The sequence below is a fragment of the Sminthopsis crassicaudata genome, chromosome 6 (assembly GCF_048593235.1).
Source record: "Sminthopsis crassicaudata isolate SCR6 chromosome 6, ASM4859323v1, whole genome shotgun sequence".
NCBI classification, from domain to species: Eukaryota; Metazoa; Chordata; class Mammalia; order Dasyuromorphia; family Dasyuridae; genus Sminthopsis; species Sminthopsis crassicaudata.
The window spans coordinates 202,295,928-202,311,888 of NC_133622.1; the positions used below are offsets into that span (position 1 = coordinate 202,295,928).

At 40.8% G+C, this 15,961-nt stretch overlaps 1 protein-coding gene across 3 annotated transcripts in view; it reads right to left on the reverse strand.

Annotated features, from left to right (window-relative positions):
- INSC (INSC spindle orientation adaptor protein) overlaps nt 1–15,961 on the reverse strand; it is a 172,744-nt gene that overhangs the window by 101,327 nt on the left and 55,456 nt on the right. For 2 of the 3 annotated variants that reach the window (XM_074273172.1, XM_074273173.1), the window contains exons 1-4: nt 6,625–6,679; nt 2,919–3,264; nt 1,945–1,997; nt 1,621–1,744 (exon numbers count right to left, since the gene is read on the reverse strand). In XM_074273172.1, the coding sequence (XP_074129273.1) occupies nt 1,621–1,744; nt 1,945–1,997; nt 2,919–3,264; nt 6,625–6,647 (546 nt within the window). In that variant the 5' untranslated portion in view covers nt 6,648–6,679. Of the gene's footprint in view, nt 1–1,620; nt 1,745–1,944; nt 1,998–2,918; nt 3,265–6,624; nt 6,680–15,961 lie in introns of those variants that run through there. The other variant, XM_074273170.1, reaches the window with a different exon arrangement.

The window sequence follows — 15,961 nt, forward strand, 5'->3', positions numbered from 1 at the left end:
TTGGAACAAATGGTTTCTAAAAGCACTTCGAGCTCTGCTTGTCTGTGGGTTCTTTCTCATTGCTCACAGCATCTGGAGCTATGCCAGTAATATCAGGAACACTCAATAAATCCCTAATTGATTGATTGATTGATGGCTGAACTCTGAGCATCAGAGGCAAGCCAGAGACTTCTGACTAAGAATGATGTACCTTGGCAGCCCCATGGTGGGTGACTCAGCTTGGGCACCCCGGGGACCTGAGTGTGGTGAGTGTGGTCAGGGGTGGTAGTGATTCGAACTTCAGAGATCTCACTCACTCATCCCGTTCTCACTTTGTTTCCCAAGTAATGACAGGGAATTAGGTTACAATAACAAATTTGCCAACAAAGAGAGTGATAAGACTAGAGTACATCATTAAGAAAAGTCAAGAGGTGTAATGATTGTTTTTCAAAAGAAAAGACTCATAGGCTCTAGCTCTGTGACCTCGAGTCCCTTTGGGCTCAAAAATTTCTACTTCTTCAGTTATCCCCATCTAAGATGTTGAATTCAATTCAACAGACAATTACAAACTACTCTGGTATTTATATCCCTTTTCAATCCAGTTCTTTGCAGATAGGTTTCCCATCTCTTTCCTCATGGTTTCTGTATTCAGACCAAACTGGCCTCTTTTCCATGTGTTTTATGTCTCATATCCATCATTTTAACCACCCCAGAGGAATGCCCACTCTCTTTCTTCACTTCCATCTCTAAGAATCCCCAGCTCTCTCCAATGCTCAGTTTGTGGCACTTCCTACAGAAGACCTTTCCCAACCCCCTAGTTAGCATGATCCCCTTTCTCCAAACAATTACTGTGTATAAATGTTATACTTGCTTGTCTATGTTTAAGTTGTTTTCCCCACTAGAATGTAAACTTCCTGAGGACAACTCATGGAATATGATGTAAGCTGAGCCTTCTCCCTGACCACTTTCCCAGGAGTCTTGTACTTTAACTCCGTGCTGAAGCACATGAACAACCAAAGGCTCCAAGTTGCTGCTCCTTTAGCCCCAATATTGGGGGGTGAGGTGCCAAAAAAGGATTGCCCCATTCAGCAGGATTTAAGATGAGGGACCCTCTCTGTGTTTCTATTCTCTTGCTTCCTATCTTTCTGACTTTTCCTCTTTTTTCCCTTTTTATCTTATCTCTTTTCTCTTGTCTTTCCTCTTCTTTATCTCTTCCTTTCTCCTTTCCTCTTCCTCTCTCTCCTCTCCTTTTTTCCTCCTTTTCCTCTCTCCTCCTTTTTCCTCCTCTCTTTTCTTTTCTCACCCCATTTTCTCTATCTCCTCCCCTTTCCCTTTTCCTCTCTTTTCCCTTCTCTCCTCATTTCTTCTCCTTTTTCTTCTCCTCTTCCCTCTGCTCCGTTAGTGGGATCACAATAGTTCTTGTCTGCATCTTCTCTCTCCTTCTAGACTGGAAGCTCCTTTATAATAAGAACTCTGTCTTGTTTCTTTATATAACCTCTGAGCCCTTCATCTTTGTCTCCCCACCTTCAGGGTCCAGTAGAAGTCCTTGCAGTTCAAAGAAATTCAGCAAACATTTATTTGGTTATTAATGAATGAATGTACCACCCATAGGGCCAGATGTTAGGGAGTATCTGCACCAACCTGTATCTCCTGAGTCAGAGCCAATTCCAGTAGCTGGCTAAAGTTCCGGCCCACGGCACTCAGTGTCTCACTCACACAAGGCTTCATGGACTTCAGGACCTGCTCATCATCAATATGGAGACACCTAGAAAACCACATAGGACAAGAGCTGGGCCATAGCAACAGTTCCTACCTGCCGGGGCTCTCCCGAGGACCTTAGAAAGAACCCAGGAGACTGACAGATGTGGTAGTTCAACTAAGTGATCACTTAAAAAATGGAAAGGGGTGTGATTTAGCTATTAAATAGTAGGAAGGTTCAAAGCAAAGGAGGGTGTTGGAACCTACCTCTCTGTGACAGTGGTAAGCTCAGAACACTTCTCCATTAAGAGCTTCTGTAACTGCAGAACAAAAAAAAAAAAAAAAGAAAGAAAGAAAGAAAAGGGGAAAGGAAGGAAAAGTCTGTGATTTAGGAATAATATTCAAAGTTCTCCAGTCAGAAAAGACTCAGCTAAAAGATCCCCACTTCTCTGTTATTCTTCATTTGTGAAGCTTTAAGATCCTGGTAAGGGGTATTGATAAGGGGAATGAGTGTGATGGCAACCACAAAGCCCCCGAGATTGGGAAGGCATGTTGATGAGCTGCCATATATAGACATAAGGTGCCTCATGCTGCTCTCCCCACCAGGAAATGGCGAGTGGATGTGGTAGTGACAGCAAGGCCATAAAATCATGGTTTTGTTTTTGTGAGAAAAACTGGATTCCATCAATGGACCTGAATTTGAATCTCGGCTTTGACCTGTCACAAATTACTCTCCACTCCCAGAAAAGTTTCTTCTTCTGTAAAATGAGGTTGGACCAAGTGATCTCAGGGGAATCTCTCCTGCTTTTAATCTAGATTTCTATGACTCAGCAGTAGGTTCACATGTACTAGTTGGGAACCATTCATGGAAAGAAAATAATAACCACATTGAGAGCAGAGCCCAGTGTCTCCCAATGGACTTGGAAGCCCCAAATATGGGAAGTCTTGTCTAAGGTTATATATCCAAATCATAAATCCAAGATTTGAATTAACATCTTGTAACTCCAAGTCAAGGACTCTTTCTACAAGCAGCATGATTAGTAATAGATTGACAACTTGTCACTAGAAATCAAGTAAATCAACAACCTTCTTTTATAGATGATGAAACTGAGATCCAGAAGGTTAAATAATTACCACCTCATACATCCATTACATCGGTAATTTAAGCCATTCTTCTCCCCAACCCCAAAGCATCTTCATTTCCAGTTTCTCTTCCTATCCTTAAGCCCTAAGTCACTCACCTGCTCCATCTCCTCTGAGGTACCTCTGTTGAAGATGCTGTACTCATTGATCATGGAGCGTGCATGGCAGGTTAGCCGGACACTCAGACTGTGTACCCGCCCCCATCGTTCCCGATCCAACTTCTGCCCGATCCTTCCCAGCTCGGTGCTAATGATCCAGGCCCGCTTCAGTAGCAGCTGCAGGTGATCACATGGCCCATGCTGCGAGGACGGGATCAGCTCACTCTGAGCATCATCTTCCAGGCTAATGGGCTTTGACTGGAGGATGCACATGCATTCACAGTCTGTCATCAACTTCAGGTCTTCCATCCATCGCTGAACAGAGTCCACCTGAATCAAGGGCAACCTGTAAAGGGGGAAATAGCAAGGTAGTCCTTCATTGAACTAGAGGGAGGGACAACATGGAGTCAATCGGTCTTCAAAACAATTGGCCAACATCAGAAGGGTCATGAAAAACATGAAAATGTCACCAAAGTCTAATCTAAACTTTTCAGGTGATGAGATAGTAACCATCATACACGAGAAACAAATTTCTTCCAGGAAATGGTAACTTGAAGTAAGTCTTGAAGAGACAAAGAGACTAGGGGAGCTCATTGTAGGCAGCTAGCATGCACAGAATATGTCACAGGTTACCCAGTTGGGAAAGGGTTCTAGATTCCCCAGCTTCCCTCCTTCTCTAAGGCTCTCCTTCCTACCTACGCTAGCTCTCAAATTACAGAGCACCACATTTATTTGTCCAGAACATGAGAATCTTCTCTCCTTCAATTATAATAATCTTGGATCATTTTTTCCTAATTTTTTTACAATTACAAAAGGCTTTGTCTCTTTCTCATTTTGGACCTCAACCTTTGGAAGTGGACAGGTCAAGGTAACATTATCCCCATTTTCCATAGAAAGAATCTAAGGGCCAGAAGGGCCAGAACTGATTTGTTCAAAGTAATAAATATAGTGACAAATCCCAGAATCAAACGTAGGTGTCTTGTCTCTTAGTTCAGGACCCTCACTGGGGGATCACTGTTTCCTATTGTCCCCGACGCTTTAAAAAGAAAAAAACAAGGGGCAGCTAGGTGGTGTAGTGGGTAGAGCACCAGCCCTGAAGTCAGAAAGACCTGAGTTCAAATCTCTGATTTCAGACACTTAACACTTCCTAGTTGTGTGACCTAGAGCAAGTCACTTAACTCCAATTGCCTCAGCAAAAAAAAAAAAAAAAGAAAAGAAAAGAAAAAGAAAAGAAAAGAAAAGAAAAAAGAAAGAAAAAGAAAAAAGCAAGCCCCTTGTCAAAGGGGCAAGAAAGCTTTAAAAGAAAATTTAAGTTTAAGAAAAAAGAAACAGAGAGAGAGACAGAGAAGAAAGACAGACACAGAGAGAGAGAATACAAATGAAATAGTCATGTGGCCGAATACGGTAGGAAAAGGGAAAAATTTCAGAAAACATATTAGCATCTGAATCCATTTAGATGATTAAGGCATCCCCTCACTCATGGGCCAGCTGAAGTAGCCAGGCTTGCATTGTGGAGTACTCATAAGCCATTCAGTGCCTCCCTTTGCCCTCGGCTGGTTGTCCTTTCTCCCAGCAGTCAGTGGGGTCCTGGAGTGGGGGTCCTACTCTGAGCCTTAGTACATTCTTCCGCAATCCTTGACCAGCTGGGTGAGGAAGGCCCCTATATGACCCCTTAGCTCCCTCCCCTGGACTTAAGACTATTCTCGAAGACCCTAAGAAAAATTAACAATCTTATTTAAATAAAAATCTATGAAACCCGAATACCAGTTAAAGGATCTTACAACAATTATAAAAATAAATCTCACATATAAAAGCCACATTAACAGACATTTACTGAGAATTTGTTTTGAACAAGACAAAATATGTGGAATGGGGATATGAAGATAAAGTAAGCCCATTTTCTGGCCTCAAAGAACTTACTGCCCAGCAGAAGAAACAAGACAAAAATTATTCAGGAAGTTTTTGCCACAATATTGAATATGTTACAAGGAAGCAGCTTAAGATTAATATCACCACCTTGCATGGGTCACTAAGTGAAATTCTCTCGGCCCTGGTGCTGGGTGCCAGGGGAAATCATTTACCTCCTTTGCTCTCTGGGAGGTTTAATCATTTTAGTCCCTGGAAATCCTGTCCTAAGCCCTGGCTCATTTATTCTCAGTCCATGTGATTTGCCTGAAAGAATCTCGGTAGGCAGTTGAGAAGGCTGGAACTAACCTTTGAGGAGCCAAGATATGAAGGCAGAAAAGAGTAATAATAATAATAATAATAACAATAATTATTATAAATAGCTAGCATTTACATGATTCTTTACAAAGCATTTTACAAATATTATCTTATCAGCTTGCTTGTCTTTTTAGGGACTGGGGAGGGGGAGGAAGGAAGGAGTGATAGAATTTGGAAGTCAAAATTTTTTTAAGTGTAAAAAATTATTTTAACATGTAATTGATAGAAAATGTTATATTAAAATTTATTTTATTCTTCCAAAACTCTGGGAGATAGGTATTGCTATTATCTGCATTAAATATGAATAAATTGAGGTCGATAGAAGTTAAATTATTTGTCCAGGGTCACACAGTTAAAATGTTGGAGCCTACATTTGAACTCAGGGCTTCCTAACTCTAGATACAACATTCTGTTTATTGCACCACCTACCAAAGAATAGTAAGGGACCCCCCCTAGAGGGACTTCAAATTAGAGGGCAAACTGTGAGTATGGAATAAAATGAAAAAGGAGAAAGGGGTCAAATTGTAGAAGCCTTGAATGATTGGCTAAACATGTTGTATGTACTTCAGTCCATCCCACAGATGGTGGAGCCTTCAATTAGGGGAATAACACTGAAAAGACCACACATGAGCAATAATTACTTCGGAAGAGTTTGAAGGTTGGACTGGAGAAAAGAGAGGTTGCTGGTGGGAGACCATTTATTCCAAGAAAATTCTTGCATTACCCTAGAGCAGATTGCTTGTTGTCTTTGGGAAGGGAGAGAGTGAGGGCAGAAGAAGAAAAAAATTGGAACTCAAAATCTTACAAAAATGAATGTTGAAAAAACTATCCTTACATATAATTGTAAAAAATACTATTAAGTAAATAAGAGTGACTTTAAAAAAGAAAGTTCATATATTTGTATGTATGGTCAGATGGTCCCAGGTCCACAGTTTTGAAGCTAGAAGAGATCCTAGAAGATATCATTTTACACATGTGGAAACTGAGGAAGGAAACTTTCCCTGGTGCCCAAGAGCAAAGCTTCCTGCCTCCAGGTCTGATACTTCATCCCCTTCACTCCAGCCTCTGGTATCAGAGGAAGGACCTAGCTTAGGTTCCAGAAACTCATTCTCTCTCATCAAAAGCTTATATTCCATCTTAACCTCAACTTTCCCTCAATCTCCCTCATCTTATTAGCCATCTCTTCCCACTCTAATCCCTAGGAAAAAAGACATCAGAACATAAGATTTAGGGCAGGAAGAACCCATAGAGGTCGTGAAATCCAGTGCCTTTGCCACAGATTCAGAAAGGTAAAGCGATTTGCCCAAAATCATAGATTATAAATAGCAAAGTAGCAGTGGAATTCAGGTCTTCAGACTCCAAATCTATTGCTGTCTCTGATCCACAATACTCTCTGGTATCCCCCAGCCTCAGGGCTTCCTCGGAGGCTGGAGCAACCCAGCAAAGAGTCATAGACTCTGTAGCATGAGTTCCAGAAACCCACCTTCTGTTACAAGGCCAGAACATATGCCTGCTGTGCTGGGAAGAACAGCCCTCTGGGACCTGGACTGGAAGCTATAGCAACACTGTATCCCTTGGAAACCAGCCTCTTGCCCATCCCCCAGCATCAAGGTAGCTGCTGCTCAGCAATCATGGACAGAAGCAAAAAGCTTCTGTTGTGTATCCCTGGAACCAGACCCCTGCTCCCCTCCCAGGGTCTCTCTTCCCCAGGTGTCCTAGCTAAAGTATCCACAATCACGGTCAACAATAACTGTGATGGAACCCAGACTGTCACTGCTAACAGAGAGACCAACTCTCCATTGTACTAATATAGAAACTGAGCCCCAGAGAAAAGGAAAAGAAATACCCAAAATCACAGTTAGTGAGGGGTGGGCCAGGACTAGAATTTGAATGTCCTCATTCAAAGACAGAGTGACAGATAGAGAGACAGATAGACTGACAGACAGGCAGGCAGACACAGAGACAGACAAAGACAGATAGAGAGACAGTGAGGCAGAGACAGGGGGAGAGAAAGAGAGAAAGACAAAGACAGAGACAAAGAGACAGAAACAGAAAGACAGAGAGACAGAGACAGAGAGACAGAGACAGAGAGACAGAGAGAGAAACAGAGACAGACAAAGACAGATAGAGAGAGACAGCAAGGCAGAGACGGGGAGAGAAAGAGAGAAAAAAGAGAGAGAGAGAGAGAGAGAGAGAGAGAGAGAGAGAGAGAGAGAGAGAGAGAGAGAGAGAGAGAGAGAGAAACAGAGACAGAGAGAGAGAGAGAGAGAGAGACAGAGAGACAGAGAGAGAGACAGAGAAAGAGAGAGACAGAGACAGACAAAGAGACAGAAACAGAAAGACAGAGAGAAAATTAAATACTTATTCTAGTTACTATATGTCTGACATTGTGCTAAGTGTTAAAACTAAAATATAAGCAAAAAAGATAATCCTTACTTTCAAGGAGCCTATATTCTAAACTGTAAGGATAGTGCATAGAGAGGAGCTAGACAAAGGACAGGGGTCCTTTGGGATTGGGTTGGAGGAAGGGTACTGGAGAGAAGATGGAGTCCAGAGCTGAGAGTGAAGTGGATATGGCCTGGGTGCTTGGTGGAATATTGATCCTGGCCAGATTACTCACCAGTCAGAAGAATGGGCAGAAAGGTTGAGTTATCTCCAGGAAAATGGAAAAGTCCAGAAACTGGATGACCTTGGCCTTGACCTGCCTGCTCTAGGTCAGAATTTCTGTATGTAAAGTCAAAGAATCTTCTCTGCTTTTTGAGTTCCCAGGGAATGGCTGTTCTGTGTCAGGGTCTCCTACCTGTCCTCCTGAACCATCATCCAAACCCTTCCGAGAATAGCATCAGATCTTCATGATCTGTAATTGCACTTTAGAAATAACTCGTGGTATCTCGGACCACAACTTATTTTTAAGCTTTTTTGATATCACTAATGCTTTGTCACAAACAGCTTTATCTTATTTATTGAGATGCTTCTCACCAATCCACAATGATCTTATCCTATGGCAATCACCAGCCAAAGAGAACTCAGTAATTATGCAATGGGGAAAAAGACTGACTCCAGAGGAGAGCACCTTGATAAAAACCCTACATCTGACACTTCCAACCTCAGTGGCCTTGAATAAAGCTCTTAGGTTTTCCTGGCTTCTGGTCCCGCCTCTGTAAAGCAAGTGGATCTCTAAAGGACCTAAAGGATCTCTAGATGGTCTCAAGTGGAAGGAATCAAGTAGTGGGTTGAACTGTGACAGGCCAATCTCCCCAGGACCTAGGAGGAGAGGAATTCATTGTCTGTCACCCACTGGCAGGCCAGTGATCTTTCTCAGGTACAAACTCTACCAATAACCAGGCACACTAGTTATGGCAGTTCTAATTCTGAATAAGTCCTGTTCTGGACCAGATGAGCCTAACTCCAAGGAGAAAGGTGTCAGAGGTCACTTTCCACAGAAAAGAATGTCAGAGGCAGTTAATGGGCTTCCATCAAGCTGGGAAGGAATCATCACTATATCATCTGATTCACTAGGGAGAAGTAATGGGGACATAATTTATCTGCCTAGGAAGTGTAATCACAGCTCCCTAATAGAACATTGAAGGGAAAATTCACAGGTTTGCTCAAGTGCTTTTGTCCAAGTGTGTGTGATTTCTCAGGGTGACAGTTTTGTAGGTAGCATTGAAATAGAGACATCCCTCTAAATGGGGCTGGATGATGTGTGCTGATTGGAGAAAAGTAAAATTGCTGCCTTTTCCTTTTAAAAGTTTCTCAGAGGAATTTCAATGTCTAAAAGTAATTTGAGGAGAGGGGGGAAAAGAAGTATCTGGTGACCAAGAAAATATTAATGGCTGGAGCAGCTAGTGATGATGATGCAGTGGATAGAGCACCAGTCCTGAAGTCAGGCAACCTGAGTTCAAATTTGACCCCAATTGCCAAGGAAGGAAGGAAGGAAGGAAGGGAAAAGAAAGAAAGAAAAGAAAGAAAGAAAGGAAAGAAAGAAAGAAAAGAAAGAAAGAAAGAAAGAAAGAAAGAAAGAAGAAAGAAAGAAAGAAAGAAAGAAAGAAAGAAAGAAAGAAAGAAAGAAAGAAAGAAGAAAAGAAAGAAAGAAAGAAAGAAAAGAAAGAAAGAAAGAAAGAAAGAAAGAAAAAAGAAAGAAAGAAGGAAGAAGAAGAAGAAGGGAGGGAAGGGAAGGAAGGAAGGAAGGAAAGGAAGGAAGGAAGGAAGGAAGGAAGGAAGGAAGGAAGGAAGGAAGGAAGGAAGGAAGAAGGAAGGAAGGAAGAAGGAAGGAAGGAAGGGAAGGAAGGAAAGAAAAGAAGAAAGAAAGAAGAAAGGAAAGAAGAAGAAAGAAAGAAAGAAAGAAAGAAAGAAGAAAGAAAGAAGAAGAAAGAAAGAAAGAAGAAAGAAGGAAGGAAGGAAGAAGGAAGGAAGGAAGGAAGGAAGGAAGGAAGGAAGGAAGGAAGGAAGGAAGGAAGGAAGGAAGGAAGGAAGGAAGGAAGGAAGGAAGGGAAGGAAGGAAGGAAGGAAGGAAGTCAAAGAAAGAGAAAGAAAGAAAGAAGAGAGAGAAAGAAGGAAAGAAAGAGAAAGAGAGAATGGAGAGAAACAAACAAACAAAGAAACAAACAAAGAAAGAGAGAGAAAGAAAGAGGGAGAGAAAGAAAAAGAAAAGAAAAATATCCGTGGCTAAGGTTTGGAATTGGGGGAACCCGAAAAGAAGATCAAGGAAGGAAGATTATGAAGCTATAAGATTCTTGGAATGTTACTCAGATCCAACCCAGAAGATACTCGCATCTCTCTGTGAGGGCTCCCAAAAATGTTGTCAGGATTGACCATGGCAATATGTGATTTCCTTGATGTATCCGTGTGGACCCCATGGTACTGTTCATGTGGATTCTTATTTTGGCTCCTGCATCAATAAGTCAGTAAGATTTCCTAGGATGTTTCCATGGAATGGACTAATCTTTATAGGAGAATTTTAAGGTATGAAAAGCATTGACCATATTATTTCCTCCGATTATTATAAACACACTATAATATAATAATAGCATTAGCAGTAGCTGTAGCTGTAGCAGTATTAGTAGTGGTATCAGTAATAGCTTACATTTATATAGTGACCTACCATGTACCAACCACTATCTAAACACTTTACAATCTTTTATCTCATCTGATCCTTACAACAATCCTGAGAGGTTAATATTATTATTCCCATTTTACAGGACGAGGACACTGAGGCAAACAGAGGTCCTAGATCTTATAATTAGTAAGTGTTTGAGGTATTACTTAGACTCAAGACTTCTTGACTCCCAGTTCAGGACTCTATCCACCACACCATCTAGTTAAATGGGAGAATATGTGTGAAGGTCCCCATGACATGTCCATGAGGGTCCTTCTGGTAAGTCCGGGTGTTCATGCTTGTTTCTAAAATATCTCTCTAGGTCCCGGTGGGCAGATCAGGGTGGTTCAGGGCTATTAAATCAAATGGGACATGAGGCTTAAAAGGACTTTCCATAAAGTCTATAGCTATCATTGTGAGAAAATGAAACATAATTGAATCTATATTGTCACAGCAAAAGAGAGAGACAGAGACAAAGAGACACAGAGACAGACACAGACACAGACACAGACACACAAACAGACAGAGAGACAGAGACAGAAAGAAAGGTAGACAGACAGAGAGACAGAGAGAGAGGCAGACAGACAGAGGGACAGAGACAGAGACAGAGACAGACACACAAACAGACAGAGAGACAGAGACAGAAAGAAAGGTAGACAGACAGACAGACAGACAGATAGACAGAGAGGCAGATAGAGAGACAGAGACAGAGATGGAGATGGGGGAAGGGTACACAAGTGTATGTGAGTATCCACCTTGTTGTTATAGTTGTTGTTTGTCCTTTATTCCATGACATCAGGGAAGTGATGCTGGATTCATTCACCATCCTTATAACTTGAAAAAAATAAAATATCCTTCCATGACCTTCCCACATTAGATGTAAGCACTCTGAGGGCAAAGGATTGTGTTCGCTTTTGTATTTATATCACTAGAACCTACCATAGTGCTTGGTACTCAGCAAACACTTAATAAATGTTTTTTCCTTTGTTTAAACTTTAAACTCTCTTCCCACCGGCTTCCTAGATTTACCCATGATTTCCTGGGTTGCCAGAGTGAGATGTTACGGACGACATGTATTCTTCTAAGTGAGATGTTACGGACGACATGTATTCTTCTAAGAGCTGCTTCCTGGAGAGCTCCGGGATGTCCCAGGTATCCTCCCCACCACAACCACTCACCTTCATAGATCAAGCATATCACTGGAGGAAGAGAGATAGAAATAAGGTCTATTTCTTAGAAAAGGGCAGTAAGCACTGGCTGCATCCAACCTAGACCACCCAGACCTACCTTAGAGAGGAAACGGACCATCTTGTCTCCCATGGCTCTCCCTCACTTTTGGTAAAGGATGGGGGATGGGCATAAAATGCACTTACAGACATCAGTCTAAGCCGATCAATGAGGATACCGGGGAAATGGGAGAGATAGAATCAGTTTGGTGCCTTATACATCTATTGTAAACCCCTGTGGTGATGTCTAGAAATGCCTTTTTAAATTGGAATCAGAAGCTGCTTAAAGCTGGCAGGGTCTTTCTATCTAGTGCAATCCTTCCCATTTAACTAAGAGGCTCAAGCAGGTGAAGGAACTTGTTTAAAGTGAGTGACTGCATCAGAACTAGATTCTGTGTCTCCTGATTCCTGGATTGTCTCACACAGACATGCATGTCTATATACAAGCTACATACTTATATGTACATATATTACTAATACATATACACATATAGATAATACATTATGCAGAAAATACATGGACAGATGATACAATAATAATCAGGAGTCAACAGTAACTGGAAACATGATTCAGTGGAAAGAGTAATAGATTTGAGTCAAACCTAATTCAAGCTTTGAAACTTCCTACATATGACTGTCAGCTCCTTGAGGGCAGGGAGTAGCTTGATATTCAACTGATGTTTTATCTATTTTTGTTTTTGTTTTTGTTTTTTCAATTGTTTGTTTGTTTTGTTTTTGTTTTTTTTCCCCTGAGGCATTTGGGGTTAAGTGACTTGCCCAGGGTCACACAGCTAGGAAGTGTTAAGTGTCTGAGGTGAAATTTAAACCTGGGTCCTTCTGACTTCAGGGCTGGTGCTCTATCCACTTCGCCACCTAGCTGCCCCAACAATACATATTTTAATAGATTTTGTTTTTCTTACTTTCTCATCGCATTAGGGTAAGGGAAAGGAAGGAAAGAATAAAAAAGAATAAAGGAAATAATAAAAGGAATAGAATAATAATAATATTATAATATTATAATAATATTATATTATATATATAATATTATAATAATATTATTATATATATTATATATTATTATATAATATTATTATATATATTATATATATTATATATAATATATAATATACATATATTATATATTATATAATATATTATATAATATATATTATAATAATATAATATTATAATATAATAATAATATTTTTAATAATAAAGGAAATAATAAAAGGAATAGAAATAATAAAAGGAAAAGAATAAAAAGTATGCTGAGAAAGAAAGAGAGGGAGGGAGAAAGGAAGAGAGAGAAAGAGAGACAAAGAAGAAGGAGGGGAAGAAAAAGAAGAGAAGGAGGAAGAGGAAGAGAAGGAAGAAAAAGAACAAGAAAAAAGGAAGAGAAGGAAAGAGGATGACAGAGACATGCACACCCACAGAGACAGAGAGAGAAAAAAGAGATAGAGGTAGAAAGAGAGAGAGACAAAGAGGGAGATGTCGTAACAGAAACAGAAAGACAGACAGACAGGAAAACAAACAAAAACCGAGAGAAATAGAGACAGAAAAAGACACACACACACACACACACACACAGAGGGGGGCAGGGAGAGAGTGCCACTAAGACACAAAACAAATAATAAAAAGATATAGTTCTTCCATTTCTAAATCCCATGACCCATGTGTGTAATGTTCAGTCTCCCTAATTAGATTGTAAGTTTATGAGAAGCAGTAAGAGGCAGGGGTTGTCTCTGGTAAAGGTGTTATCCCCCATGTCATGGCAACGATATTTCAAGATGTGTCTGGCAACTTCCCAAACTATGAGCTGAACCAGGATGCTGAGGAAGTGCTCTGTTCTGCAGCCCTGCTGAAAGCTCTGCCAGAGAACAGCACCGCAGCTACTCCCCTGCTTCTCCCTTCTTTATGGATGATCTAACACAAATCAGAAAAAGACTTCCAAGCCTTCTCCCATGCCCCACCTGCCACCCATATACATACACATGTTAAAGCAGAGAAAAATCTAAAGTTTATAGATTTAGAAATAGAAAATAACTTAAAATGCATCTAATCCAACCCCCTCAGTTTTACAGATGAAACGGAGGCCCAACAGTATGTCATAGAGAGAGCATAAAGTGCTAGGCGTGGAGCCAGGAAAATCTGAGTTCCAATCTCACCCCTGACCCTTATTACCTATGTGAACCACGACAAGTCATTAACCTCAATTTCCTCCTCAGTAAAAAATAAAAGGGGGCATCGAGGGGAGGGTTGGGTTAAATGCTCTCTAAGGTCCCTCCAAGCTCCAAATCTATAATCAATAATGCTAAGCAACTTGCACAGAGACCTCCACATCATGCTGCCACATTTCATTTCCAGGTTTGTAGAGCTATGAGCCACCGTGTATAACCAGGAACAACCTGGGAAGGTTCTGTCAACCCACTGTCTTATTGAGATTTCATTGAATGCAGCTGTTTTGGGTTTTTTGGCTTTGAACAGAAGCCAGCCATATCTCCCCTCCCTCACCCCCACCCCACCCCCGCCTTTTTATTTTAGCTCAAATGGCTGCTTTTAGTAGCAAAAACTGCATGTCTCTTTCTTTCTTTCGTATTGTCCGCTTGCATTTTTGTTTTTCTTTCCAGGTTATTTTTATCTTCTTTCTAAATCCGATTTCTCTTGTGCAGCAAGATAACTGCATAAATATGTATACATATATTGGATTTAACATGTACTTTAACATATTTAACATGTATTGGACTACTTGCCATCTAGGGGAGGGGGTGGAGGGAAGGAGGGGAAAAATTGGAACAGAAATTTTTGCAAGGGTCAATGCTGAAAAATTACCCATAAATAGGTTTCATGAATAAAAAGCTTTAATTAAAAAAAAACTGTGTGTATATGTGTGTCTATGAATAAGACATGTAGGCACCCTCCCCCCACTGCCCTCTGCCTTTCTTTCTAAACCTCCCAGAACTTGCCTTCCCACCTGCATACCAGGAGAGTTTGCAATGCTCAGTGGAGTTCTCAAATGTTTACTTAGGTTTTGCAATGTTTAGTTCAGTTAGTTATAAAGTGTGTGGTCATTTCCTCCTCGTTCATCTCCTTGCATTAACAAGCACAATTCCATTTCCAAAAGGTCGACCCATATTTCAGTAAAATTAGTGGTGCTGATTTCCCAATTATCATGCTGCCTCCTCCAAATGACTATTTGAAAAACCTGAAAGGAAGGAGGCACTCCACAAGCTAAAATAACCCCTGATTGTTTTCAAGTGTCCATTACCCATAATGACCGGGACTCAACAGATAATCGATCCATTTCCACCATCTCTGATATTCCTTGCTCTCCTTCACCTTAGAAACTCCAGCAGGATTCTATTTTTCCCACTATCAGAAAAGAAGGGGGGAGCAGCTTCTACAAAGTAAACTCTGTGGGCTTTGACTCCCTTCTCAAGTTGTCAGAAAGTATGGCACCAAGTTTTGGATCACCATGAGACAGAGCTAGACAGAAGAGGGAGAAGGATTCTAGATTTAGTTTCTAAGTAGATGTGTGTGTGTCCTCAGATAAGTGTCTTCCTAGCTCTGATTCTCACCTTATCTGTACGTGAAGATGTAAGCTCCTTGAGGGCAGGTCATCCCTAATTAGTAGTATAATGCATAATGCACAAGTAATATTTAGTAAATATTGTTGAATCAAATCTGTAAAATGGATTAAATTAAGGCCCTCACTATCTATAAATGATAGCATCCTAAGAGAGATAGATTATATTAGACCACAAATCTCTGACAGATATTGGGAGTCGTGATAAGGAGGTCAGCTAGAAATCCTAGGGCCAGCTGGGAGATTAGAGTCTAGAACGTTAGGACAAGAACTGCAGGGAAGAGTGGCTTCAAATAGTGAACTAAACCTAAGCATTAAAGTATTCAGGGAAGGCTAGGAAGTACAAGCAGAGGGAATCTTGGTTGTGGGGAAGAGAAGGAAATATAATAATATCATTAACATTTATTAAGCACCACTAAGTACTTACAATTATTTACAATTGATTTACAATTGTTATCTCACAACAACTTGGGAAATGGGCGCTATTCTTACCACCTACCAAATAGACACAGATCTTTCCCACCAACTCAGACAACCAAGCGCTCTTCAGATTGAAGCACCATTTGGCATTGATGCAGAAGGCATCCTCAGCATTTATGGTGTGTATAAGAACAGTCAAGGGGAATAAGATCACCAGCACCAATGACAAAGATCATTTGATCAGAGAAAACATCTAGTCTAAAGTCCAGGGGACTGGGAAAAACAAGGCTGAAGATGAGAAGCAGAAAGACAAGGTATCTTTCTGTTGAATCTTGTGCTTTCATCATGGAAGCTACAGTAAAGAATGAGAAACTCCAAGAAAGATTGGTGATGAGGACAAACAAAAGATCGTCGATAAATGTAAGGAAAGAATCAACTGGATAGATAAGAACCAGACTACTGAGTATCAGAAGAAAGAATTGGGGATCTGCAA